Below are 27,679 nucleotides of genomic sequence, written 5' to 3' on the forward strand. Positions count from 1 at the left end.
CTGAAGAAAAGGGGAGGGATGGTGAATATCAATGTTAACTCCACTGGTGACTGGAACAGCTATTGCATAAGACTAAGGAAAGGACATAATTCATCAATAAAGTAGGGAGAGCCATATAATTGGTGCCCATCTATCTATACCAATGTAATGATTTACCAATCTGTCATTCTACAAATGCTTTAAAAAATATTGGTGCTTTCAAAATTCTGACCAACTTTTGCCATCAATGATAAGTTTCTGTATTAGGGTATAATGTCTCTGTAAGGCAATATGAAAATGAGCCATGAAAGAAGATGGACAAGGAAATTAGTCACCAGGGCCTCTGCCACCATCATGTATCTACATTTCTTTAGAGAATCCTCAGGGAGAAGATGGAAGCTGGTACACAAACTAAGGACCCACTGAGAGAACATTCAGGCTTCAAAGAATACATGTAGGCTTTTCTACTGCTTGAAAAAAATCAAAGAAAATATTGTTACTTTGAGAAAAAACGTTGTCCAGGCTTTGAACTTGTGATTGTCCTGTCCCCATCACCCCCGTCGCTGGGATTATAAATCTGTTCCATCATGGCTCAGCTCATAAGGTGAATCTTGAAGGAAAAATATCCACAAAAGAACATTCACAAACAATGGGGACAGGCACAATAATAGTCTTTGTGTGGGCTTACATTCAGTCATATTTATCTGTAGAAAAAAATGCATTCTTAGAAAGTGACTCAGCAGAGGAAGTCTTGTCTCTACCTCTGTTGGTCTATGTATTTCAGGGTTTCTAAGTGAGCCTTCTTCATCCTTCAAGTCGAACTATGTGATCCTGCGTCTCCTCTCCTGAGGAAACAGGAGACCTTAAAGACATTGGCTTTGTTCTGTGTCTTGCTAGCTTGGGAATCTCTCTTCTTCCTGTGCTGATCATCCCCCACAGTCCTTTAGGTATGTCATCCCTTTACCCCATGGAGAGTAGTCTGATGACTTGTTTGTTAGGCTCAGCCCCATCATTTTAGGGAGAATCAGCCACTCCAGTAATGGTAAGAAAGTTTGTCTCAGAGCTAGACTCTGTGTAAGAGGTCCCAGGCAAATGAGGGGTGGGGAAAGTTGGCGGGGGAGGGGAATAGGGACAGCAGCACGGAACCAGATACCATGTTGCTAAGAAGAAAAAAAAAGACATTGGTTTATGTCAGGAAACAAAAAAAGGGAACTGAATGGCTGTGAAAGGGTGGGGTTTGCTCAGACTGTCCTTCCTCTCTGGACTGTGAGAATATGTCTCCAGAGCCAGTGTCTTCTGAGAGTGAGTCTCACCTTCCAAGTCCTGATATCTCATTACGTCTGAGAAGTGACCTGCACTAAGTCAAAACTGAGGTGGGTCTGGGGTGAGGCAGAGGCTGGGCAGCAGCTGTAACTATTTCTCTTGGAACCCTTAAGAACCAGACAGGAAACATGGCTGCTTCCAGATATCTTCTGGTGGAGGAGGCTCGTGGAGAGTGAGAGTTTTGCCAGCAGAAGGCCTTGGCATTCCTTTCCAATGATGGAGGGGGATATAAAGGTCTCCTGAAGATGGTGAGTGTGGTAGAGTGGCTATAGGAAGAGGAAAGAATAACCTGCAGCGACCATCTGAAAAGGTAGCAAATGTTGGAAAGGGAGCGCTGCAGATCTCGGTGGGAAAGAAACACAGTAAAGTAAAAGCAAGCTGTTTTCATCAAATCCTGTTTGATGACAAAAAATGTATCCTTGTGTCAAATTTCTTAGAAGAAATTCTAAGAGGCTGCTTAATCTGCAGAAACTAAAATAACCCATGTGTTTCAAACAGCAGTGCTCATTGCGGAAAAGATCTGGGCTACATAGGGTGGAGGCATCCTGTCTTAGCCTGCAACAGGCAAAATATTACCAGGATGAGAGCTGGATTATAGGAAGGGTTCTGTGGAGACTGTGGCAGCCTCGTGGTAATAGTGGGCAGGAGACAGAGCCAGCAGAAAGCAGCCTCTGCCTCAGCTGAGACAGTGTGGCCAACCCCTGAGGTCTCTGGGAAGGTTTTTTCTCTTACCATTGCCTACCATGCGCATGGCTGCCTTTTCTCTTCGCTTCATTATTTCTCCTCTCCTTTTCTTTCCCCCCATTCCCATTCCTTTTTCTTTTCTGGCCAGTATCCCCTGATCCAGAATTAACACTTAATAGCCTTTAAATTGGTCAAATTTATCTCACCACTTTCTCCTCAGGCTCCTTTTTCTTACCCTCTTTTTCTTACCCTCCTGCCTGTTCCTTTGCTCTGGAAGATTATTGCCAGGACTTCATGTGTAAATAAAGGTAAAGTCGTTCAGGCTGCTGACAGGAGTAAGTGTTGGACTTCAGCAGTCATTACCACCTTCGTCCCACCCGAACCCTGCCAGTGCCCCATAGGGTTGACCTAGGGGCAAATAGAGTGAAATTTTAGCTCAGATCAAGCTACTGGAGATATTATGGAATCAACTGCTAGACCTCCAAATTGAATTGTATCCTCCTCACCAGCTCTTAAGTCTGGAAGGTTTATCTCATGCCATGCATTTCCAGAGGCAGAGCAGCAGCAGTGTAAAGGCTGTGGATGGGGTGAGGGATGTGAGGTGGATGGTGGGGGAACACCCCACACAGCTCAGAGGCTGTATGTTTTAGTTCTGCTCCTTCCTTCATTTTGCATGCCATACTTCTGAAGCAAGTGTGTTATATTGTCTTTCTCAGTTACTTGAAATAAACCACAAAATACAAATAATAGAAACCTAAATAGAGTATTACACCTACACAGTATTCCTTAAGGCTTGCCTTATCCCCTCTATTCTGACTATTTGTTTATTTATCTTTTAAGGCCTTGCCTACCTAGCCAATGCTATGTACTACAGGCTCATCTCAAACGTGTGATCCTTCTGCCTTACTCACATGTATGGTGGGATTACATGTGAACATTGCTGTACCTGGCCTAACCTCTTGTTTGTTCAGGCTAATTAATCTATTTGCTTGTGAAAAAACAAAACAAACAAAAACAGGTTCCTCTTGCTTATGGATGTTCATATTCTGTTTAGAGTCTTTGCAATGCCTTATGAGGGAGAACTAGTATAACGTTCTGTCTGCTTGTAGGGTTTTGGTGCAATTTAAACAGTCACTATGATTTGGTATTTCCATCTGAACAAATTTCCCATAGAGTTTCTTTTCAGCGGTCTGGAGCCATAGCAGGAAGTCACTTAGATATAAGGGGGGAGATATGTCTTCTGAAACCCAAAGTTTGGATATTCTCCAGTCATCTGTATAGGTGTCTCTACTTTTCCCTCAGCAATGCTGAAGACTCATTGCTAATCCCTGAAGATAAGGTATGGCTAGAATTCTGAGTATAAGAGAACCTAAGAAGCAGTTAAAGAAGAGCAGGGTGTGGTGCCACATATTTGTAATCTCAGCCCTCAGGAGGCTGAGACATGATGGTTGCCCAGAGTACTAGACCAACCTGAACTACAGAGCAAGACATTGTTTCAAGAAGAAGAGGGGTGGGTGGAGATGGGTGAAGGAAGAGGAAGAACTAGTTGTTGTTATGGAGGAGACTTTGACATTTTTTTAAAACTCCAAACCTGCTTGGTTATGCATGAAGCCATCAGGGGAGGGGGAGGAGGACACGCGACTGAGGAGCCTGAAACAATTGGGCCACGTGTAACTTTCGGTTTGTTATAGAGGTTCATATAAAGTAACTGAGCATGATATGAGAACTTTATAAACTTGGAATGTTTAATCACAAGCATTCCTCCTCACTCTCCACTCGTTGAAAGCCCTTTCCAAATAAACCACAAAATGTAAAAACTTCGGGTTATACCGGTTATTTGAACCTCAGTGTTTCTCACTATTGACCCTCACCAAAATGAAAATAAAGCCTCACTCTTATGCAAAGACTTGGAGAGTTATGAGGAATTGGGTTTTAGACAAGGGGAGTGGTTAAAAATAAACTGACTCTGAAAAAATTAGTGTAGAATAAAACCAGACTAAAAATTTATGAGTATAAGTGAAGTGAACATCCAGTAAAGATGTAGAGGAAAGGGGATTCAGGCTCTCAAAACCCTGCAATTTGGAGCAGAAGCTGGTACACTATTTCTGGAGGGTATTTCTGCAATATGTATCAAAATGCAAAATGCCCACACATTTTTTTCACATTTCTTTATGTATTGTGTGTGGTGTGTGTGTATCTCTGTGTGCATGGTGCATGGGTATGTGTGGGGGGTGGGTGCATGGTGTCTTCGTATGTGAATCTGTGTGTGTATATCAGTATGTATATGGTGTATATGTCTGTGTTTGAGGTGTGTGTGTGTGTGTGTGTGTGTGTGGTATCAGTGTGTGTATCTGTGGGTGTGTGTCTCTCTCTGTGTGGTGTCTTTGTGTGTCTCTGTGTGTGTCTGTGTGTGTCTGTGCGGAGGGTATCTGTGTGTGTATGTATGTGGTTTATGTGTGTGTGTAGTGTGTGTGTTTGTGTGTGGTGTCTTTGTGTGTATTGGTGTGTGGTATCTCTGTGAGTGGGGTATCTGGTATGTGGTGTCTGTATGTGTCTGTCTATGTGTGTGGTGTCTGTGTCTGTCTGTGTGTGGTGTCTGTGCATGTGTTTGTCATGTGTATGTATGCACAAGTTTGTGTTGACTCCCTTGAGCTAGATACAGGCTACTGCAAGTGGCTTGATTTCGATGCTGGGAACTGAACTTGAGTCTTCTGGAAAAGCAAAAAGCAGCTTTCTTAACTACTTAGACATTTCTCCAATTTCTCCTCCTCATTATTATTAATTATTGTTGCTGTTGTTGTTACTCCTGTTATTTAGATTTTTAGACAGTATTTCACTGTGTAGTTTAAACTCCTTTCTCGGCCTCCTGACTGCTGAGATGACATGCACATGTCACAGCTAGGACATAATGGCTAGGAATAATGGTAAACAAGAATCTTAGAACCTCTTTTTTGGCAAAAAGTATGTTGCATGGATGGATGGGCATATGAATAATTTTAAACACAAGCAAACTACACATGGTATGCATAATATAATTTCAAACATAAAAAAATGAAAAATATGTCAAAACACTAATACATCTATATATGAGGTTTGTAATTGATTTTTATATCCTTAAACTTGAATCATTGTCTATGATGAATTTGTATTATTTTGACATAGCAGGGAAAACATAAATTTTTAACCAAAGGGAAACAGAAACTCAATTGAAAAATAAGCCAGATATAGTGGAAGTCCTCACCATGAAGTTGGTCACCTATAGTGTTGATAAAATAAATAGGATTCCATGGAAGCTGAGCAGTGTTCCTTGAAAACCAAACACTAATAGTTGGGTTGCTTTGTGATTATGGGCATGCCATTAAAACAACAACAACAACAACAACAAAAAAAAAAACTTCCTTCTGTCTGGGCATGGTGATACATTCTTTTAATTCCAGCACTTGGGAGGCATTGGCAGGGGAATCCTTTGAGTTTAAGGTCAGCCTGATCTACATAGTGGCTTCAAGGACAACCAGCACTACATGTGACCCTGTCTCAAAGAAAAGAGAAGAGAAGAGAAAGAAAAAGGCTACTGGGTTTGATATCACCATTTAAACCAGGTGGGGTGATGCAGGTCTATAATCCCAACACTCAGGGGCTAGAAGCAGGAGATGATCAGAAAGGCAAGGTCATCCTTGACTACCTAGAAAGTTTGAAAACAGCCTGGACTAAATGGAATATTGTGGGGGAGAAAAGAAAGGAAAATAAGCCTAAATCAATCTGAGAAACAATGGAGTACTACAGTAACTGAAAGAACCCTACAGCAAGATATATACGTGGATGAAGATGGACAAGTCACACAGCCTACACATTTTAGTTTTATTATGTTTGTTGTGAAGAAGACATAAAATAACACATGTAATAACACATGTTGTTCAGAAGCTAGGGTATGTATCTCAGTGGTAGAGTTTTAGCTTCACATGCACAAGGTTCCGAGTTCCATTCCCAGCACCACAAACATAAATAACAAAGTGCCTGACAGGCAGATGACACCAGAAGAGGAGTTCTCTTCCATATCCCTACAGAGAGAATTTAAATGACCAGATGCTTGATGGCAAATTACTAAGAACTTTAAAGGAGAAATAATGAGAAAATACTGCTTCTTTGATATTCTGGTTAAGTCATTTTTTGGAGTACTATTGACTCACATATATCTCATAAACTCTCTTCAATCATAGGCAAGCTGTGTAGTTTACTGAATATTACTCCATTGTTCTCGCTAGTAGTTTTTCATCTTATCATAGGCAAGGATAATTGCCAATAATGCTTTCATTTCTTGACACTTCAAGTGCTGTTGGTATTAATTCCTCAGCATAGTACAGTTTGTATAATGATTGAACTCTTACTAATACGCTTCCTCTTTTCTGAATTCTACTGCTGCTTATAGAGCTGAAAGGCTGCAAAAGGGGGCCATGTGTGTTCCTTGTATTTGGGTTTTATGTTATAACACTGAAATAATATGTCACACAAACAACTCAAGATTTTCTAGTTTTCTCTCTTTTTTTCTTCCTTATAAACATCTCTCAATATGTGTGACATTTCTGTTACTTCTGTTTCCACCATGTCTCTCACCCCTTGACTAATCCCTGTGAGGTCAGCTCACATCATGCATATTTTGTGTTTGGATTGCCACTATTAGCCAACAAAATTTTTATAAGCAAAATTAGAGTTTCCAACAATAAATAGCTACAAGATTCTAACTGCTAACACAGAGCAGTCCATTACACTGTGCCTGCACTCTAGAAGACAAAGAGATAGATGTTTTTTTCTTTTATATTGTTGGATAATGGAACAGAGATACTTGAAGAAGAACCACCACATTTTTAGGTTGTATGAGTCTCGATTGCATTCTAAGGAACAGAAAAGAAACAGTCAAAGGGATAGTGAACCATGGAAATTACAGGAATGACACAGCTCAATGGTATACACATAAAAGCCATTTCACTCTTTACTTAGAGGGGTGATGATTAATTACTTCCTCACTTTAGACCATCTCTAAACCTTACTTCAACACAGGCATTTGTCAGAGACAGAAGCCTTTCTCTTGTAAATTGGATATGTTAAAGGAAGGAAGGATGGAAGGAAGGAAGGAAGAGGCAACAGCAGCACATGTCTTATAGGACATAATAGCAGGCAGCAGGACTGAAACTAATACTGGATCTAAGCAGGGTGTGTGTCCATTAAGATCCCACAGCATATTTGAAGGTAAAAGGCCTCATGAGTACCTTTCACTCTCTAGCACATACACTAATGGGCATGATTTGTTGAGGTGCTTTTTAATATTCTTTACTTTACTGCTTAAGCTATGCAGCTCCCTTGGGCTTTTTTTTTTTTTCCTTCTGTAATTCGGGTATTTGACTCTGAAGAGGTACTTGATTGTAATTTACCATGAAGCAAAAGTGGTATTATTACAAAGGTCTTCATGACTTAGCAGTTAATAAGACTAGAATATAGTCACTCCATTACCACAACCTGTGAGTAAATGGAGAATTGTGCTCTTAAGAGGAACTTTTGAGTTTGAGCTGAAACTGAAGGTAGGAATGATTGTTTGGTAGAACTGATTGCTTGTAATCTTGTCAGTTTGTCACTCTGGTGGGAGTCCATTTTAGGCAGAGGGCAAGAAAGGAGACTTATGTAGCAAGGTTCAGGGAAAAGTTTGCATTTCTGCGACATTTTTCTCTAAAGACTAAGTTTTAACCCAATCCACTGCCAGAAGACAGTAGCAGCTATGCAGTAAGCAGAAGGCAAAGATCATTCTGACATTCTTTGAATCCATTCTTGTCTTCTCAGCACGATAATAGGTGTGTCTACACCACAGGAAAGAACAGAGTAACTGTGAGAGCACCTGGTTTTAATTACAAACAAAACAAAACAAACAAACAAAATTCTCCCTTGCTCTTCTAAACAAAGCTCCAAGGAGAACTGACAACTTTTTGTTATTCCGTGATGCATATTTATTACTATCTTTTCACCCATGATTCTAAAGGAAGTTTAGAATTGGTAAAATTGTGCATAAACTTTAGGTGGATTGAACGAAGTGGATGTGTGTGTGTATCTGTCTGTCTGATGAAACCTGGTGCTGTAGGCCTATACTCTAGGTAACATTGTAGATGCTGAGGCAGCAGAATCGTCATGACATCGGGGCCTGCCTGGGCTACCAAATGAGTTGAAGGTCAGAATGAGCTACACGAGTTCAATCCACAGGACCATAGAAAAGCCTTTGATGGTTTTGTGGAATTTTCTGGAGTATTCTAAGCACATTGTTCTTCCTAAATGAGCACAACTGTCATCTTTAACAGCAACATAGTTATAATACTTTTTTAAAAAAGATTTGTTTATTTATTATTTATATAGTATTCTGCCTGCCTGTATGCCTGCATGCCAGAAGAAGGCACCAGATTTCATTATAGATGATTTTGAGCCACCATGTGGTTGCTAGGAATTGAACTCAGGACCTCTGGAAGAACAGACAGTATTCTTAACCTCTGAGCCATCTCTCCAGCCCTAGAACACTTTTTTTAAAAAATAGATTTTATTTTATTGTATAGTTAGGAGTGTTTTGCCTGTATTAACATATGTGCACCACTTGCATGCTTTGGTGCCCAAGGAGGTCAGAAAGAGACACCAAATCTCTTGGAATGGAGTTACAAGTGTAAGCCTTCGCATGTGTGCTTGAAACTGATCCTTGGTTCTCTGAAAGAGCAACAAGTGTTCTTAACTACTGCTCTATAGTTATCACTTTTATCTGGTACCATCTAAAAGAAACCATCTAAGAATATAGGAGAGTGAGGTCAAAGTGCTAAACCACTATAGTCAAATTGTTCTCAATTTGAAAACAAAGCTTCTCTCCTTTATAACTTAGTTAGCAGGGCATAAGCTAAATCAGTTGGATGGCAGTTATTGTGTGTTCATTCTAAGTATAGGTGAAGCCTCATGCCCTTTTGGCTACAGACCTAAGTGAGTCAGTTTTTGAAAAATTGCATTCATTATTTAGGATACTGGGAACTGAAAGTTTAGTATCTGCCTTAGAGAGTTCTGATATGTGAATTTCCCTTCTGAGAATATCAGGGTCAACAGTCTCACAGAACTTTTTTGCCATTTACAGATTTGGAACATGTGTCATAAAAAGGCAAATGGTGTAAAGTGGTGTCTAGACATTACAGAACACCTAGACGCAAATGCTGGCCATCTAGAGCATTCAGTTCCCCTACCCAAGAAGCCAGGTTTTGTGAACTCACCATACCCAAGCAACCCCCTGGCTGAATAGTGTGCATTCACTGTACCTGAATTTTGACCAAGTTGGGAACTGTAGAAGAACGAGATCAGGCAGAAATAAGGCACCTTGCTAATGTTGCATTATGTGTGTTTCATTTAAAACAGGCTGGGGGGGGGTGGAACCAGGTCAGATGAAGATGACTGTGCTCGAGCCTTAAAACCTTTCCTTATCTACAGAACACAGGCGAGTTCCAGGGAGAGGAAACCATGGCTGCAGTGATACTGGAGAGCATCTTTCTGAAGCGCTCCCAACAGAAAAAGAAAACATCCCCATTAAACTTTAAGAAACGCCTATTTCTCTTGACTGTGCACAAACTTTCTTACTATGAGTATGACTTTGAACGTGGGGTGAGTTTCCCAAATGTGAAGTCTGAATTTCACCATTTCAAGGACTCAGTCTTGGAACTTCTGTAAGACAGGAGATAGGACTTTTATGGTAGAAAGTGGGTGGGGGTAGGAATTAGATAGACCTAAGTACATCAAACTCAAAAAATATTTGCTAGCCTGGAAGTAGGTACAGTCATGCCAGGGAAAAAAAAAATTAAAGGGTGTTTAAAAGCTGTTCAGGATGTCTTGCCATGGAATCTTTGTGGTTAGTAAGAACTCATTATATGCTTGTTGAGAATGACATCTAAGAATTCAACATTACCTTTTTTTATTTCTTGAGACAGAATGCATATAATCATTTATTCTTCCATGTTATCTAACTCCCTTTTGGTATTTAAAAGTTAGATAAATTTTGAAATATTATTTTAAAGTAACAGGTTCTGCCAGGCACAGTGGCACTTACTTTTAATCTCAGCACTCAGGTTTACATAGTGAGTTCCAGGTCAGCCAGGGCTACATAGTTAAACTCTCTCTCAAAAACAAACAAAAGCCAGGTTCTGTTAGGCTGCTTATGCTACCCCACTACAGAGGTTAACTAGATGATAGTGTGCAAATGTCTGGCTGCTCGATCACTCTTAATCTTTCTCCATTTTCTTCCTCATTCTTTCCTTCAGAAAAAAGGCAGTAAGAAAGGTTCAATAGATGTCGAGAAGATCACCTGCGTTGAGACAGTAGTTCCTGAAAAAAATCCTCCACCCGAAAGACAGATTCCGGTAAGATGAGGCCAGCGTTAAAGAAGAGGAGCTAACCTGACCTTTTCTCCAAGTTCTCCAGCTCAAGGGTTTTCTCAGTTTGTGCTTTCTTTATTGATTCTAATTCTGTTTTCATGCCTTGCACCATTTCTTTCATGTGTTTGAATTTGGATTCCTGTCTCTCTACGATGGCCTCTATTTCTTTTTTCATTTCCTTTTTATATGCCACCAATTTTTCCTCTACTTGTGTATCTATTTGTTTGGCTATGTTTGCCTGTTTCTTTAAGGATTTTGTCTATTTCTTCTTTCTTTACCTCCAATTGACTGGCCAACTCTTTGAAAGATTTGTTCATTTCCTCCTTATGAGCCTCAAATAATTGGGCAAGCATGGCTTTAAAATCATTTTCCTGTGCTTCTGCTGAATTGGAGTATCCATCAATTTGGGGGTTTGCTGGTGAAGTCATGATGTCCTGATTTATGTTGGAAGTGTTCTTTCGCCTACCCCTGGCCATTGGCTTATCTGAAACCTTTCCTGTTTGTTTTTGGATTCTGCAGATCAGACTGGTGCTGTCTCTCTCTGGCGTCTGGAGAGTTCTTCAGGAAGCTGAGAACTCTCAGCGTGTGCTGAGGACTAGCTGTATCTGTGGGAGAAAAGTACGCAGGCGCAAATGGGGCAAATGCAAGCGTGCGCGCGCGCGCGCGCGCGCGCGCGCGTGTGTGTGTGTGTGTGTGTGTAAGTGTGTGTGGACGTGTGTCTCGAGGGACAGAGTGATGGCTAATGTTGAACCCTTGAGTGTGTGGGAGGAGCTCTGCACTGTATATGTCGCAGGCCCTAGTGATGATTGCAGTGCAATTTCTGGCATTATCTGTCTTAACTCCTCAATTAGACCCACGGAGCAGAAACTTCAATGTCCCTAGTGCCCCTCTGTTTCCCAAAGTGGGTATGTGGGTGGGAGGGGGTGCGATGCCTGGCTTCTGTTTTAGAAGGACCCAGGATCTGGGGATCTGCAGATTCTCAAGGGTGCACTCACTTACAGGCAGGTCACTTGGCAGAGATCAGGATATCTGGGCTCTCAGCTCTCTGGTTTGGCCCTGCTTATTTGATGTGCTCCGCCAGTTCTGTGCTGCTGTCACTGCCAGTTTATGAGGTCTTGCTGCAGCTGGAGATTTCTGGATGGTCACGTCAGTAGGGATCAGGGTAACCAGGCTCTCTGTTCTCTGGTTTGGCCCACACCAGGCAAAGAGTCTGTTGCTGTGGATAATCTAAAGAAGCCCCATAGCCCACACCTTGGATTAAAAAAAATGTTTACACAATGTAACTGAGTTAAAAAACTCCCACTACAGTAAGATGTCTTAGCCACTCATCTTTGTACATCTGTGTTCAGTAAGTGCCAAAAAGAAAATACTATGGTTTGTTCACACATTAATGTTTGGACCCTTAATAGTTTGATAATCATTCTACTATATATTAGAGAGTGAGTGAGTGTGTGTGTGTGTGTGTGTGTGTGTGTGTGTGTGTGTAATTTGTTTTTAAATCTTGGACACCTCATCAAGTAGACAGTCTATTGAAAGAACATTGCCTTACTGGAGGAACGTAGAAACTGATACTCATCTTTTGGACCAAAGAGGAAAAAAGAAAAAAAAAATAGAGAACAAAGAGAGAGAGAGAGAGAGAGAGAGAGAGAGAGAGAGAGAGAGAGAGAGAGGGAAAATAATCAAACAAAGAAGCCTTTATTCTGTCCAACGTACTTATTACAATGTTTTCTATGGCAATGCCTGTATTTCTTTGGCAGCACATTTAATAAACTTATTTTCAAATCTAAAAAGAAAAAAGAAAAAAAAAAGAAGGTGAGCTATAGACTGGAACGTTCAAATACCACAAATAGAGTGCTGTTGCTGTTGTGCATTGCAGAATTCCTTAGAAAACCCTTCATCAGGTGCCAGTGAGATGGCCAAGTGTGCAAGGGAACTTGCTGCTAAGCCTGATGATTTGGGTTCTGTCCCTGAACTTCACATAGTGAAAGGAGAGTGCCAGTTTCTAAAAATTGTTCTCTCACCTCCTTATGAGAACTGTGCCACATATGCAGGGACACACACACACACCACATATACACAAAAGAATGCAAGAAAGAAACAAAAATAATATTTTTTCATTCAGGCTGGGAGATTAGAAAGTGCTTGCCCATGAAAGCCTGAGGACTCGAGAATCACCAGAACTCACCTAAATCCAGACCTGTTTGTGCATGTGCATTTACAGTCTCAGTGATCCTATGGCAAGATGGGAGGTAGAGACAGGAGAATTCCTGGAAGCTTGAGGTCCAACTAATCTGTCCTATGCAACAGCTAAAAAAGTGAGCATATCTCAAAGAAGGTGGAAGGAGAGGGCTGACACCTCAGGCTGTTCTCCGACCTTCACAGGCATGCTCCTTCCTGCAAATACTATGGATATATACATAGAGAGAAAGAGATTAGAAAACTCTGCCAAAAAAGAATTTGCCTTCTTTTTTGAAGATTTTATTTTAAAATATGTGTATTGTGTTTGTGTGTGTGTGTGTGTGTGCATGTGTGCATTTGTGTGTATACTCAGAGAGAACAAATGTGTGAGACCCTTGAGTTAGAATTTCAGGCAGTTGTAAGCCGATGTGGCTTCTTGGGACCAAACTTGGATTATCTGGGAGAGCAATTATGAGCTCCTAACCACTAAGCCTTCTTTCCAGTCTAAAAAGTCTTCCATCTTCCACAAATTGGTGATACTAAGTCCACAAATTGGTGATATGAAGAGACACACTTAACTTGGAAAACTTTATAACACCCCCCTTAAAGTAATGTTATACTGACTTTTCTCAGTGGCCAGGGATCATTGCCTTTCCTGTTTCAGTTGCCAGTGTCAGTTTATGATTTGACTAAGTCCTCATGTCAAGGCTGAGTCACTTGAGAATTTTTTTTTAAAGAGGTTGGTTTTTTTTTTTTTTTTGCTGTTGTTTTTTGTTTTTGTTGTTTTATTTTATTTTATTTTTTTGTGTGTGTGTTTATTCTTTTTTATTTTGAGTCTCATTCTGTAAGCTAGGTTGGTCTGGAACTCACCATGTAGTTTAAGCTGACTTCACAACAATTCTGTCTCAGCCCTCCAAGACCTGATATTACAGGCATGAAATTGGATTCTAATTTTGGAATTTCACAATAATTTTTATTTTATTATTATTTGTGTATGGGTGTTTCACCTGTATATAAATCTGTGCACTACATTCTTGCCTGGTACCTGAGGAGGCCAGAAGCGGCATTGGATCCTTTGGAGCTAATAGATGGCTGCTAGCCGTCATGTGGTCTATAGAAACTAAACCAGTATCTTCTAGAAGAGCAGCTAGTACTTTTTTTATTACTTTTTTTTTTCACAAAAGGGTTTCTCTGTATAGCCTTGGCTGTCCTGAACTCACTTTGTAGATCAAGCTGGCCTCAAACTCACAGGATCCATCTGCCTCTGCCTACCTGAGTGCTGGGATTACAGGTATGTGCCACTGCACCTGATTACAGTCAGTACTTTTAACTGCTGAGCCACTTCTCCATCCCCAAGATTAGACTCTTTAATAACTCATTGTTTATTGTCCCAGAATTTCCAGATTCTTTCCAGGGAATAGTATGTACTGGTTATTGAGTTGCTATTTTTTGTCATTTTATTTGTCCTGGTTATGAGCATACATATTAGTATAGAAGCTGGAAAAACAAAAAAAATCACAAATCAAAGATAAAATTATGTATAACCCCATTATCCACTTAGAAACGATAATTATCATAGTGGTATGTATAGGTTTAAATATATTTTTCTCCCTTAGCAATACATACACATGTGTTCATCTATATGACATAATTAGAATACAATACTACTATGTACCTTGCTTTATTTTCTTTGGGGGAGAACTGGTATTTTAAATTTATTTATTTTTTCTGGGCATGTGTGGCAATGTGTGCAAATGCATGTGCACCTGTTTATGTGCATGTGGAAGCAGGTGCCTTTTTCTGTCAGTCTTCTTCTTCTCCCTGTATATTTTAAAATTATATTTATGTTTCTGTCTGTATGCTTGTCTGATTATTTATCACTTCTTTGAGACAGAGTCTCACCATGTAGACCTTTCTGGACAGGAATTCATTATGTAGAATAGGTTGAAGTCAGACTCAGAACTCAGACTCATCTGCTTCTGCTTCTTGAGTGCTAGAAATTAAAGGCATGTACCAGAATGTCAGACTATACTTGTTTGTGTTTTTTCTGTGTTTATTGCATGTAATGGGTGGGTGTGAATATGCTCCAGCATGACTGTGGAAACCAGAGGACGACTTATGGAAGCTTTTTCTCAATTTCCACCCTGCACTTCCTGGAGATTGAACTCAGGCCATCAGGCTTGGGGGCAAGTGCCATTACTCACTGAGCCATTTGGTTGGTCTTCTTCACTTTTTATTTTAAAAATCATTTCATTATTGTATGTGTATGAGTGTTTTGACTGTGTATATGTCTGTGTAAGATGTGTATGCAGTGCCTGAGATGGCCAGAAGGGGATGTTAGATCACCTGGAACTGGAGTAACCAACTGCCAATTTGGTGTTGAGAACAAACAAAAAGCAGCCAAACTGGTGAGCTGTCTGTTCAGGAATCCCACCCTTCCCCCTCTTATTTTTTTGTAAGGTTTATCATTTTTTGAATGTTTGTATACATGTATGTGTACCGCATGCATACCTGATACCTGGTGCCAGTGGAGGGCAGAACACTGCATCAGATCTGGTGTTGAAACCCTGGAACTGAAGTTACAGGCAGTTGTGAGCCTCCATGTAGGTACTTGCCACCCAACCTGGGTCCTCTGCAGGATTAGCAAGTGCCCTTTTTTTCTGTGTTTTTTTTTTTTTTTCAAGAAAGTTTTCTGTATGTAGCCCTGGCTGTCCTTGAACTCATTCTGTAGACCAGGAAGTCCTCAAACTCAGAGTGATCTACCTGCCTCTGCCTCCTGAGTGCTGGAATTAAAGAGCTGCACCACCGCCACCCAGCCTAACAAGTGCCCTTAACTACTGAGTCATCTTTGCCCAAATCTTTTTTTAATATTTGAGTGTTTTGCATGCATGTAAAGAAAAATGCATTGCGTGCATGTCTGGTGCAAATGGAGTCCAGGAGGGGGTGTCAGATTCACTGGATGTGAAGTTACAGGTTGTAGGCTGTGGTGTGGGTTCTGAGAATTAAACATAGTCCTAAGCAAGAGCAGCCAGTGTTCTTAACTGTGGAGCCATCTTCCCAGACACAGTAATGCTTTTATTATTTTTGTGTTTATTCCATTTCATTTTCTAGATGTGGAATTGCGATATCACAGAGTCCTGCAAACTATGTAGGATGGTATCTCTCTCCATGCTTTATAACATGAGGTATTTTAAATACTAGTTAATTTTTCAGAGAAGAAAAATAATATATCATTACTGACTTTTTTTTACCTATAAGATTGAACAATAATGTGTCTACTGCTCACTTACATTCTTTCATTTGTGAATTGCATGTTCATCACTTGGCCCACTTTTATTGAGATATTTACTGTGTTTCTAACACTTCAAAGACATCTTGATATAAGAATATCAGTCTTTTGTTAATATTAGTGTGTTGAAATATTCTTCCAGTTTATTAATCATTAAATTTGGTTTTGGTTTATTTTATTCTACTCACACAGCAGTTTCTTTCCTCCCTCCCACCCCTTGAACTTACAGAGAGTAGCCCCTGCTTCCCAGGTAGTACGATTAAATGCATATGACCCCCCCACTCACACGTCTTTATTTCTTCTTTTTTCTTTCTTTTTTGTTCTGTTTGCATTTTTGACAGTCTCCCTCTGTAGTACAGGTAACCCGGGTTGGCTTGAACTCCATCTGTAGCCTCAGGTTCCCAAGCACTGAGATTATCAGTGTGTACCATCATTCTCACATCCTAATTTCATTATAACTTTTTTTTTTGCAGTAATGGCACTTGAGCCCAGAACTTCATGCATGTAGGGAAAACACTCTAGCACTGAGCTACAGCCTCATCCCATCATAATTCTACATCCATCTTACATGCTTAAATCCATCTGAACTTTATATTGGGGTGTGATGTGAAATAGCCATCTAATTCCTAGGACTACTTGTGAGAAACTATATTTTTGCTAATGATTTGAAATGTCTAGGGGTCTAATGGGAATGGAACTAATCATTAAGAAATTGTTCTGGGGTCTGGAGAGATGATAGTTAAGAACAATTGCTGTTCTTGCAAGTGACATAAGTATGATTCCCAGCATCCACAGTGGCTGGCTCACAATTGCTATAACTTCAGTTCCAGGGTATACCATGACATTTTCTGGCATCTATAGAGATTTTTATCTACATATAAATAAACACAAAATGAAAAAAAGTTTTAAATAAAGACTTTGTGCAAGAGTTTTTTCGAAGCCATGGTAGAAGTTTCCCAATACCCAAAGAAACCTATTACTGTCATAAGGCCCCATGGTCAAAACAGTGTGTAAAAAAAAATGTTTAGAGGATGCAGAGATGGCTCAGCCATCAGGAATATTGGCTACTCTTCCAGAGGTCCTGAGTTCAATTTCCAGAAACCACAAGGCAACTCACAACCATCTATAATGGGATCTGATGCCCTCTTCTGTCATACTAGTGTACATGCAGATAAAGCACTCATAAACATAAATAAACACATCTATTAAAAAAGAAGAAAAGAAAATATTTAATTTGGGGCTTATGGTTTCAGAGGGTTATAGTCTATGATGGTAGAGCAAAGGAATGTCCACAAGAACAGGTGAAAGTTTCCATCATTATCCACAACTTCGAGGCTAAGAGGCTGAAAATGAGTCTTTTGAAATACCAAAACCCACTCCCAGTTACATACCTCCTCCAAGACCACACTTTTTAATCCTTCCCCAAAAGTCTCCCTAACCAGGAACCAAGTATTCAAATACATGAGCCTTTAGGGGTCATTCCCATTCAAACCACCACAACATCCACAGGTAACCCTAATTTCTTTTTTCATTACAGAGGAGGAGTGAAGAGCTCAGTGAAATGGAACAGATTACAATCATTGAAAGGTTCCCGTACCCATTCCAGGTGAGTTATTTTAGCTAAGCTACTCTGGAAAAGCTTCTGTAATGAAGTCATTATGGATGAGGTGAAAGATACTAGGTCCCAGTGTGTAGAAACTGAAGTAGTCAAGGAAGACACATTAGGAAACCAGGCCTATTTTGCCTACTGCACAATATGCCAGTCACTAAGATGAGTTTTCAAGACAGAAACCTTATTTACAAGGCAGCTGTGGAAATAGGAAATGCACATCTCAAATTGTCTTCTCTACAAAGGTTGTTGGACATTTACTGAAAAGAATAAGCAGGGAAATTTAAGGTATGGGCACAGGTGGTTAAAGATAATCAGTCGATGGCAAATGCAGAGTCAGTCATGGCTCTTCACAGAACAGGTATTCAGAACATGGTATAATCTGAAGGGGGAGTGTTCAGCTCCACTAGAGCATTCTTTGAGAATCTGCACAGGCACAAATGAAGAGTAAATGGTTTTTCCTAATTCCCTCTCTCTCCATCCTACCCACTTCTAATCTTCTCTCTCTCAACCGACTCTCTGTCCCTTCCTCTCTCCTAATCTCCCCCTTTCCTAGCCCTCTTCCTTTCCCTTCTAACTACTTTTAGTCCTCTTCCTCTTTGTTCTAAATGCTCCATCTTAATCTTCCTCTTCTTCTTTCTTTCACCCATTTAAAAAATGATGAGGTCTCTCCATGAGGTGTAAGGCAGGTCTCAAATTTAAAACCCTCCTATCATAGCCTCCCAGTACCTGGGCTTACAAGCTTACTAACTATTTCTGCCACGTAGAACTGGTGATACTGGTTGGTAAGAGACCTTGAAAGCTAACTTAGGCAACTATTATTTTAATTAACTCGATGTCAGAGCTTTTTATCTGTAACAAAGCTGGGGCCAGCTAATACATATCTCAGCTGTGTTACTTGCAGGATTAATGTTTTTTTTTTTTAAGCCAAATAAAAGCAAACAAAAGGTAGTTTAGTGTAAATGAGATTAGGTCAGCTGTATTTGTTGGGTAGTAATGAGCTAAGTTAGGATTCTGTCCTTCTATGGAGTCTTAGACACACATGTCTCACTCATGAGAGTGGCTCTCAAGTCCTTACAAGATGCTTCTTAGCTGCAAATGAGATGTATTTACTATTGGAAGTCCTTCATTTAGTAAATAGCAGAAGCTTCTTGGCCAACCAGCAAAGGCTTATTTATTTATTTGCATTTTAAAATTTTACATGCAATATATGAGACTGGCTAGCATATTTGCTTTTATATTTAACCCATCTAACACAGTTTATTTCCATCTCTACACCTCAAAAAGATTATAAATCAGTACCAGTCTTCTTATATTATGTCTTATTTATAATGGCCGAATTGAGACAGACACTCTACTTATTGACTGATCATTTCACTTCCTTCTGGTTCTGCATGTCTATTTAATGGCGGTCGTGTGGGTTGAAAAGACAGAAAAGGGGAGGGAAAAGGTAGTATCAGGAAGTTCAATATAGGGAAGGCTTATTAGATGTAAACCTACATTCTGGTCTAGTTGGAAACAAATGAAAAGCATCTTTTTGATAGATGCAATGTAAGCCATAGAAGAGAGTATGATTTGGGCTTACACTTTGCTTGTTTGTATTCTGATAACTGTGTAGGTCACATGCAGTGAATGTAGCAACCTTTTCAGCAATAAAAGACAGAAAAGGAAGTGGAAAGTCTCAGGGGAGGGAGCTTTCTGTCATAGATTTATGAGCACAGCAAGACCAGCAAGCAAAAAGAAAAATGTGAAATGGTTTCTTTCATGTAGCTGGCTTTTAGAAAACTTATGAAGGAAGGGTGATTGTAACATAGTTTTTATTACAACTGTCTTCGAACATGATGATTTTGTTTAGCTGCATGAGAAGATAATGAAGAGCAGCATTACATAATTAAGAATAATTCATAATACAAAAACTGTATTTGACTTTAGAATTCATTGTGTGATGTCTATTAACTCAATGAGAATTAGACCGAAAACTTTTTTTTTGAGACACTATTTCACAGTATACCCAAGGCTAGCCTCGAGTTCACCATCCTCCTGCTTCATACTTCCTGAGTGGTTGGATTACAGGTATGTCACCATGCTTGACTTCAGAACAAAATCCTTTGTATTTTATGTATTTTTGTAATACCTAACACAGTGAACTTGGTATTAAAAATACTGTTTAATTTGATGATAGTTCTTGACATCTATATTTTTTCAACTTGAAATAAATTTGTAGTTCCAATTTGGGTTTGCTTTGGCAAATATTAGTAAGAAGAAGCCGTTGGAGAGAGGTGTAATAGTCACAAATTAAAATTTTACTCCACCTTATCCAAGTCAAATAAATAAATACTAATAAAAGTTTAAGTCATACAGATTATCCCTTCAATTTTCTTCCATGTAAACCAAAATTTAACACTGGGATCATAAAATATCATTTGCTAAAGGAAGAAAAAAATTGCCATAAAGCTGAGGGAAACACTTTAAACTAACTAGGCACAGAAATTAAATCATACACCAACAGGACTTAAAAAGGTAAGAGCTTTGAAGTCTTACATCTCTGGAAATGAAAAGTTCAGGAATTCATCATCTGGTTTACCTGACCCCTAAAGTACTGCTAACTGAAGACCCTATTTGGGTTTTCTTTCTTTCTTTCTCTTCCTTCCTTCCTTTCATTTTTTAATTAAATTTTTATTTTTTATATTAATACAGTTTATTCACTTTGTATCCCAGCTGTAGCCCCTCCCTCATTCCCTCCTAATCCCACCCTCCCTCTCTCATCTCCTCCCATGCCCCTCTCCAAGTCCACTGATTTGAGAGGTCCTCTTCCCCTTCCATCTGGCCCTAGCTTATCAGGTCTCATAAGGACTGGCTGCATTGTCTTCCTCTGTGGCTTGGCAAGACTGCTCTCCCCTCAGGGGGAGGTGATCAAAGAGCTAGCCACTGAGTTCATGTCAGAGACAGTCTCTATTCCCATTACTATGCAGCCCACTTGGAGATTGAGCTGCCATGGGCTACATCTGAGCAAAGGTTCTAGATTATATCCATGAATGGACCTTGATTGGAGTATCAGTCTCAGGGAAGACCCTTGCGCCCAGATATTTTGGTTCTGTTGCTCTCCTTGTGAGTTCCTGTCCTCTCCAGGTCTTATTATTTCCCTCTTCTTTCCTAAGATTCCCTGCACTCTCCCCAAAGTTTGGCCATGAGTCTCAGTTTCTGCTTTGATACACTGCAGGATAGAGTCTTTCAGAGGCCCTCTGTTGTAGGCTCCTCATTTCTTTTTTATATACAACTGTTATACAATACTTTACCTTAAAACTTACTGTTACTCTAAGATGTTTCTTCTTTTTTTCTGAACCTAACCTTGGAATTTGGTGTGTTCATCACTACAGGTTGTATATGATGAAGGACCCCTCTATGTTTTCTCCCCAACTGAAGAGCTGAGAAAGCGTTGGATTCACCACCTCAAAAATGGTGAGAATTATTTTGAAAGTAAACTAGTTATAAAAAGGAAAAGAAAGAAATCATAAGAAAGAAAAGAGAGGAAAAAGAGAGGAAAAGAGAAAATGTGAAATGAGGTATAGAGAAACAAAAATGAGTTAAAGAAAGGGGAAGGACTCAGCAGGGTAGAATAAGGGAGTAGAAAAGGAGAGTGAAAGAGCATTTTGCCTCAACAGATTAATATTCTGTCATATGAATAAAAGATAACATATTACGCTAAGAGTTCTAACATAGTTCCATCATCATCTCTCCAGCACAATTTTGTTTCTCTTACTGTTGTTGTTGTTGGTAGTGGTGGTGGTAGTGGCAGTGTGTGTATGTGTCCTCAAGCCACAGCCTGTGTGTGGCAGTAATGGACAATTCTCAGTAGTTGGTTCTCTCATTTCATTGTGGGTTCCAAGAATGGAACTTTTGTCATTAGGCTTGCCTGAAAAGCTTCTTTACCCAGGAAGCCATCTCACCAGCCCTACCCAACACAGCTTTGTAATTGTGAGCTTCTTTATTTTCTTATTTATATAAAAATTTACATAACAACATCATGTAAACGCTGCACCATTTACAATGGTGGTGTATTGTTCAATGATTTTACAGTATTTAAAGTCCTGGCTATGACAGGAGTCTACCGCAGAAGGCATCTGAAAGACTCTACCTAGCAGTGTTTCAAAGCAGATACCAATACTTGTAACCAAACCTTCGGCAGAGTGCAGGGAATCATATGAAAGAAGGGGGAGTTAGTATGACGTGGAAAGGATAAGAGCTCCACAAGGACCAAACATACCTGGGCATAGGGGTCTTTTCTGAGACTGACACTCCACCAAGGACCATGTATGGATATAACCTAGAACCTCTGCTCAGATGTGGCCCGTGGTAGCTCAGTATCCAAGGGGGTACCCTAGTAAGGGGAACAGGGACTATTTCTGACATGAACTCAATGGTAGGTTCTTTGACCTCCCCCCCCCCCAAGGGAGGAGCAGTCCTGCTAGGCCATAGAGGAGGACTTCGCAGCCAGTCCTGAAGATACCTGATAAAACAGGGTCAGATGAAAGGGGAGGAGTTCCTCCCCAAGCACTGGACTTGGAAAGGAGCAGGGAGGAGATGAGGGAGGGAGGGTGGGGTTGGGAGGGAATGAGGGAGCAGGATACAGCTGGGATACAAAGTTAATAAAATGTAACTAATAATAAAAAAATTAAATTAAATAAAAAAAAAAAGAAAAAAAGTCCTGGCTATGAGATATCTAGCTGTAAAAATCAATTAGATGGGGTGAGAGTATGAGGGTACTTGAAGTCACAGTCAAAGACCTTAGTTGCAAGACACTTTCTATCATTGACTTTTGCCAAGTAAGCCAATGGCTTCTTTGTACTCTAGCTTGTTCTTCTAAATGCCAATGATGATATTGCATGCCACACCCAGCTCCAGAGTTGCTTAAGAATCAAATAAATAACAACATATGTGAAAGTATGAGAAAAACTATAAAGCTTAAGACAAGACAGGGGTGGCCATCTCCTCAATGTGGGGAAATATCTCCCAAGGAGCTACTTTGTAGTCGCTGCTTTGTGAAGACCTAAACTTGAACATTTCCTCAGTGTTTCACCACACAGTGATAAAGATAAGGTTCACTGTAAATGCTTGCAGGGCAGGATGCATGCACATGTGTATATATAGCTACATGTCAAGTGACTGAGAGATTAACTGGTTGAGTTGACATCAGGAAAGGCTGCCTAGAGAAACAGGAAGGATGGCAGCCTGATAACGGCACAGTTGGGTTATTGCATGACAGCTCTTTGTCTTCACAAACATTTAGACACCAATCCTCAGTGGTTGGCTTTGCTCACTCTATTGAAAGAATAATTAGTACAAATTATAATCACAAATTCTTTCGAAATGGAGGAAAGAAAGAAAAGGACCATTTATTTATTGAATTCTTACCGTGTGCCAGACACTGAGCTAAGTAACTTATATGCATTATTGTGTTTCATTTTTTTTAGTAATCTTGGACTTACAGCAACAATAGCTAGTACCTTACAGTTACTTTCTATGCACCATGGTCTGTGATAAGTGCTTCATATCTATTGGCCCACTCAATCCTCACAATAGTTTTATGATTTACAATTCTCCTATTTCCAGGTGAAATAATTGAGGTTCAAAGAAGTGACATCATGAACATATAGCTAATCAAAGACAAAGCCTGGATACAGGCTTGAGACTCCATTCTTCAAATAAATATACTATTTCTAAGTGAGCGAACTATTCCTAAAGACTGATATAAGAACTACAGAGGGCACCTGTATTTGTACATCTTTGGTTACATTGACAGTATTGTGCTCAATGTTTTGTACACAAAAAATAAGTGAGAAAACAGATTCACAAATTGAATTTTCTATGGAACTAAGTACCTACTACCAACGTAGGGTCTGTAACAGACGATGACGGGTAGGAAGTTAGCTAGGAAACAGGAAACCGTGGGCAGACTAGCTGAGAAGTAAGGAAGAAACGTCCGTGTTAGCAGTCCTTTTACAGTTCAAACACTAATTTCCAAACCAAGATCATTAACCAAAATTACAATAGGCTAAACATAAAGCTAAGAGAACAGAAACACTGTCACTTCAGCTACATTGTTAATGGTTGGTGGACAGTGTGGCTAGATACAACTTTGCCTTCTCTTCTGTTTTGCTGAAGACACCTCCTCTGGCAAACCTTGTCAAGCCTGTTTGGGAATACTACAGAAGACAAAGCAGAAGTTTTCTATTCTAACAAGTAGTATTGTTGCTGAGAGGCTTAGATGAAAGTTTTAATAATCTCAGATTAGTCCTAGGTGCTAATAATAATAATAATAATAATAATAATAAAGAGCTGCCCTGCTTGTTGTACACACCTTTAATTCTGGCACTCAGGAGACAGAGACAGGAGGAACTCTGAGTTCCAGACTAGCCTGGTCTATATAGAGAGTTAGAGGCCAGCCAGGCTACATAGTGAGACCCTGTATCAAAACAAAACAAAAACAACAACAAAAACTACCAAAAGTCTTTATTAAAAATCTTCAGTTCTCATTATAGTGATACTGTCTTCTCTTTGGGTTAAAAAGCATCAAATGGAAACTACACACAAGCAAAGGAGGAAACTTCATCTGAATATTGATTACTGCTGGAGGGGTATTAATCATAAATAGGCATGGAGGAGTCTTCCAAAGTACTAGGACCAAGAGATGTTAAGCAATGTGTGACAAAAGTAGCTTGCTATACACCATAGGTCTGTATAATTTATCCTAAATAAATTGTACCTTAATTTTTAAAGTAGGTCCTAATAATATCCAGCTTTTGTATTTTCTCTTTCCTGTTTCTTCTCCTCCTCCTTTCCCCCCTTCTCCTTCATCCTCTCCTCCTCATTCTTCCTATCCTTTGTCTTCCTCTCTTCCTTCCTCTACTCCTTCTCTTTATCCCTTTTCTTCTCTCCTCCTTTTTCTTCTTTATTGATTAGTTTGAGTGTATGTTGTATGCAGGCATGTGTGCCATGGTATAGGTTTGGAGGCCAGAGGACAACTTGTCTTGTGGGATTCGGCTCTCTCTTTCTACCACATGGATCCTGGAGATCAAAGTCAAGTTATCAGGTTTGGTGGCAGGTGCCCTTACTTGCAGCCATCTCACTAGCCCCACTTGTCTATTTTTGTTTTGTTTTGTGACAATATCTTACATTGCTGCCCAAACTGCTATTGAACTTATGGCCATCTTTCTGCTTCAGCCTTACCAGTGCTCAGATTATAAGTGTAAGAAACAATACTTGGTTTGTAGCAATTTTCTCAATGACACTTTACATAAAATGGCCATAGCCCTAGAATTTAGCCATAGGCACTTTTATTCATTTCCTTTGAACACAAAAAAATGGATATTTCTACATTAAATTATAACAAGCCGGGTGGTAGTGGTGCACACGCCTTTACTACCAGCACTCAGGAGGCAGAGGCAGAGGCAGAGGCAGAGGCAATCGAATCTCGGAGTTCGAGGCCAGCTTGGCCATAGAGTGAGTTCCAGGGCAGCCAGGGCTATGCAGAGAAACCCTGACTCAACAACCAACCAATCAAACAAACAAAAACCATAATAGATATTTGTCTCCTCTCCCTTCTCCTCTTCCTCTTTAGTGCTAATACATGAAACCAGAGCTTTGTTCATGCTAAACACATATTCTGTTACTGAAATATATGCTTCAGCCTCACATTTATTTCTGATTCTGTTTGGTTAAGCTCAATAAAGCCTATCTTAATTGGCCTTCAAATATACCAATCATCCTGACCTAACCAAAATGAATGGAGCAATGGCCTGGGCAAAATAACAACGAATGTGAGCAGTGAATAATACATGTCTGAAACAGAATTTTAGGTAGTCTCCTTATAACATGAATGCCATAGACCAGCTTTCAAGTACTGAGAAGTAAGCACCAACTGTTGTGCTTCCCTGACTGGCCACCTGTGCATGGCTGAAGCAAGCAGCCTTCCTAACCTCTCCTGATGGAACAACTTGCTTTTAAAATTCTCTTCTAAGGATCCAGAAATACCAACTTTAGATCTCCAACAAAAGTAGGAATTCTGTCTTCAAGAAATTTTGTTGTTGTGTTGTTTTGCTTTGTCTTGTTTTGAGACAAGGTCTTACTAGGTAGACCAGGCCGGCTTAAAGGTCGTTGTGCATATTAAGTGAGTCTCAAACTCATGGCAATCCTCCTACTTTAGACTTTCAAGTGCGGAGATTGTAAAGTATATTACAGCATGCCTGACCACAGATTAGATTCTACCATTAATCTACCAATCTCCAAGAGACTTGTTTTATTATTTTATTTTGTGTATGTTAATGTTTTTACCTGAATGTATGTCTGTGCACCTCATGCATGGTTGGTGGCTGCAGAGGTCATAAGAGAGCATTGGTTCACCTGGAACTTGAGTTACATATGGTTGTGAATACTACTTGGGATCAAAATCACGTCCTCTGTAAGAGCAACAATGTCTCTTAACTGCTGAGTGGTTTAGCCAGCACTCCCTCCCCAAAAGACTGCTTTCTATTTAGGTGTAGAAACAGTTTCTTTTTGTTGTTATTTTGGGGATAGAGTCTTACTACATATCCCAGGCTGGTCTGTAACTTGTTTTGAAACTGAGGTTGGCCTTGAATTACTGCTGATCCTCCTGTCAGAGATTCCCAAGTGCTGGGATTATAGAAATGGACCTATAATCCTTTTATTTTTTTAGACAGGATCTTACTATATAGCTTTAGATGACCTGGAACTCATCTAGGATAGCCTGGAACTTACAGCATTCAGCCTTCTGAATGCTGGTATTAAAGTCATGGCACACTACACTTAGAACTGAGAGGATTCTTTAATGAGTATACTAAAAATGGAGACAGCAGGAAACTTTCTTTCCTCTCACTAGTATATAAGCATAGACTAGTTTGTCAGAGTGGGAAGTTGTTAAGTATAGTAACTGTGCCTATTGGTGCCTTGTCCTCCAGAAGTCACAAAGAAAGTGGATGCCTTGAAACCCCTGGGTGAAGGGAGTAGCATGGTGGTGAGAAGCAAGAGGTAGTTGTGGTCAAAGCCATTAACCCTGGCAGGGCACAGTTTCAGTGACTTTTTTTTTTTTTTTTTTTTTTTTAGAAATGCCAGTGCCTGCTAATAATTTGGCCAGTTGTATTACATTACTGTTTTTAAAGTATCTATAGATGATGCAACTGCCACCACCCTGTGCTTGGTAATGGTGAAGAGGAACTCTGAAAAGCTGGCAGGGGAGAGTGGATAAAAGTCTCAAAGGTCATGATGAGGAGCTTGGAACGTTACTCAGTGGTACAGCACTTGCCTAGCATGTTCAAGGTCTTCATTTCAATACCTAGTATCCCCCTCCAGCCAAAAAGTTAGCTTTTGTTGCTTTTCTGCTTGTTTTTTCTTTTTGAGAGAGAGTGTTTTATGTAATCCATACAGGCCTCAAACTTGCTGTGTAGTTAAGGATTACCAGTGTATGCCACTACACCTGTTTTAAGAGGTGCCATGGATTGAATCCAGAGTCTTTGTGCAAGCCAAGCAAGTACTCTATCAACTGAGCTACATCCTCAGCTTCAGGGTTTTGTATTGTATGCACCCCAGCCAAATGTTGAACTTTGGATCTTCCTGCCTCAGCCTCCAAGTGCTACTTTAGTCTACACGGGGAAACCCTGTCTCAAAAACCAAAACCAAACCAAGCAACCAAACAACAACAGCAACATTAAGAACTTTAAGTTGTTGTCTACACTGGATTTTTTGGGGGTTGTTTCTTATCTTAGCAGTAATATGCATTTGTTCAGAGCAACCTGAGTCTTTGTCCCATTGCTTAATGTTGTCAGTTGTTTCTCCCATTTTTTTTTTTTTTGCTTCTTTCAGTTCTCATACACCATGAAACCTTCATGCCTTTGAAAGTATTTATTTATTTTGTTTGCTTATGTATGTGAGTGTGAACATCTGCATGCCACAGCTATGTGTGAGTTGGGGAGTTGTTTCTCACCTTACATCTTATTTTTGAGGCAGGATCTCTCCTTTCTGCCACTGTATTACGTATTCAAGCTTCTAGGGCATTCTTCTGTCCCTATCTGTCATCTTGATTCAGTTCTCTTTAACATCCATCTTGGTAGGAATCCTGGAGTTACAGGTTTGTGTCACCACATTTAGCTTTTAAACTGAGGTCTGGGAATCCTG

General features: G+C 39.9%; 1 protein-coding gene across 1 annotated transcript in view; it reads left to right on the plus strand.

The window, feature by feature from the left end:
- The first annotated feature begins 1,221 nt into the window (after nt 1-1,221).
- Nucleotides 1,222-27,679, plus strand: part of Btk (Bruton tyrosine kinase) — a 45,645-nt gene continuing 19,187 nt past the window's right edge. Inside the window, exons 1-5 of the mRNA XM_060375560.1 lie at nt 1,222-1,352; nt 9,478-9,648; nt 10,302-10,400; nt 17,420-17,488; nt 20,869-20,950. Of these exons, the coding sequence (XP_060231543.1) occupies nt 9,508-9,648; nt 10,302-10,400; nt 17,420-17,488; nt 20,869-20,950 (391 nt within the window). The 5' untranslated portion in view covers nt 1,222-1,352; nt 9,478-9,507. The remainder of the gene's footprint in view (nt 1,353-9,477; nt 9,649-10,301; nt 10,401-17,419; nt 17,489-20,868; nt 20,951-27,679) is intronic.

This window comes from Meriones unguiculatus, chromosome X, assembly GCF_030254825.1.
Source record: "Meriones unguiculatus strain TT.TT164.6M chromosome X, Bangor_MerUng_6.1, whole genome shotgun sequence".
NCBI classification, from domain to species: domain Eukaryota; kingdom Metazoa; phylum Chordata; class Mammalia; order Rodentia; family Muridae; genus Meriones; species Meriones unguiculatus.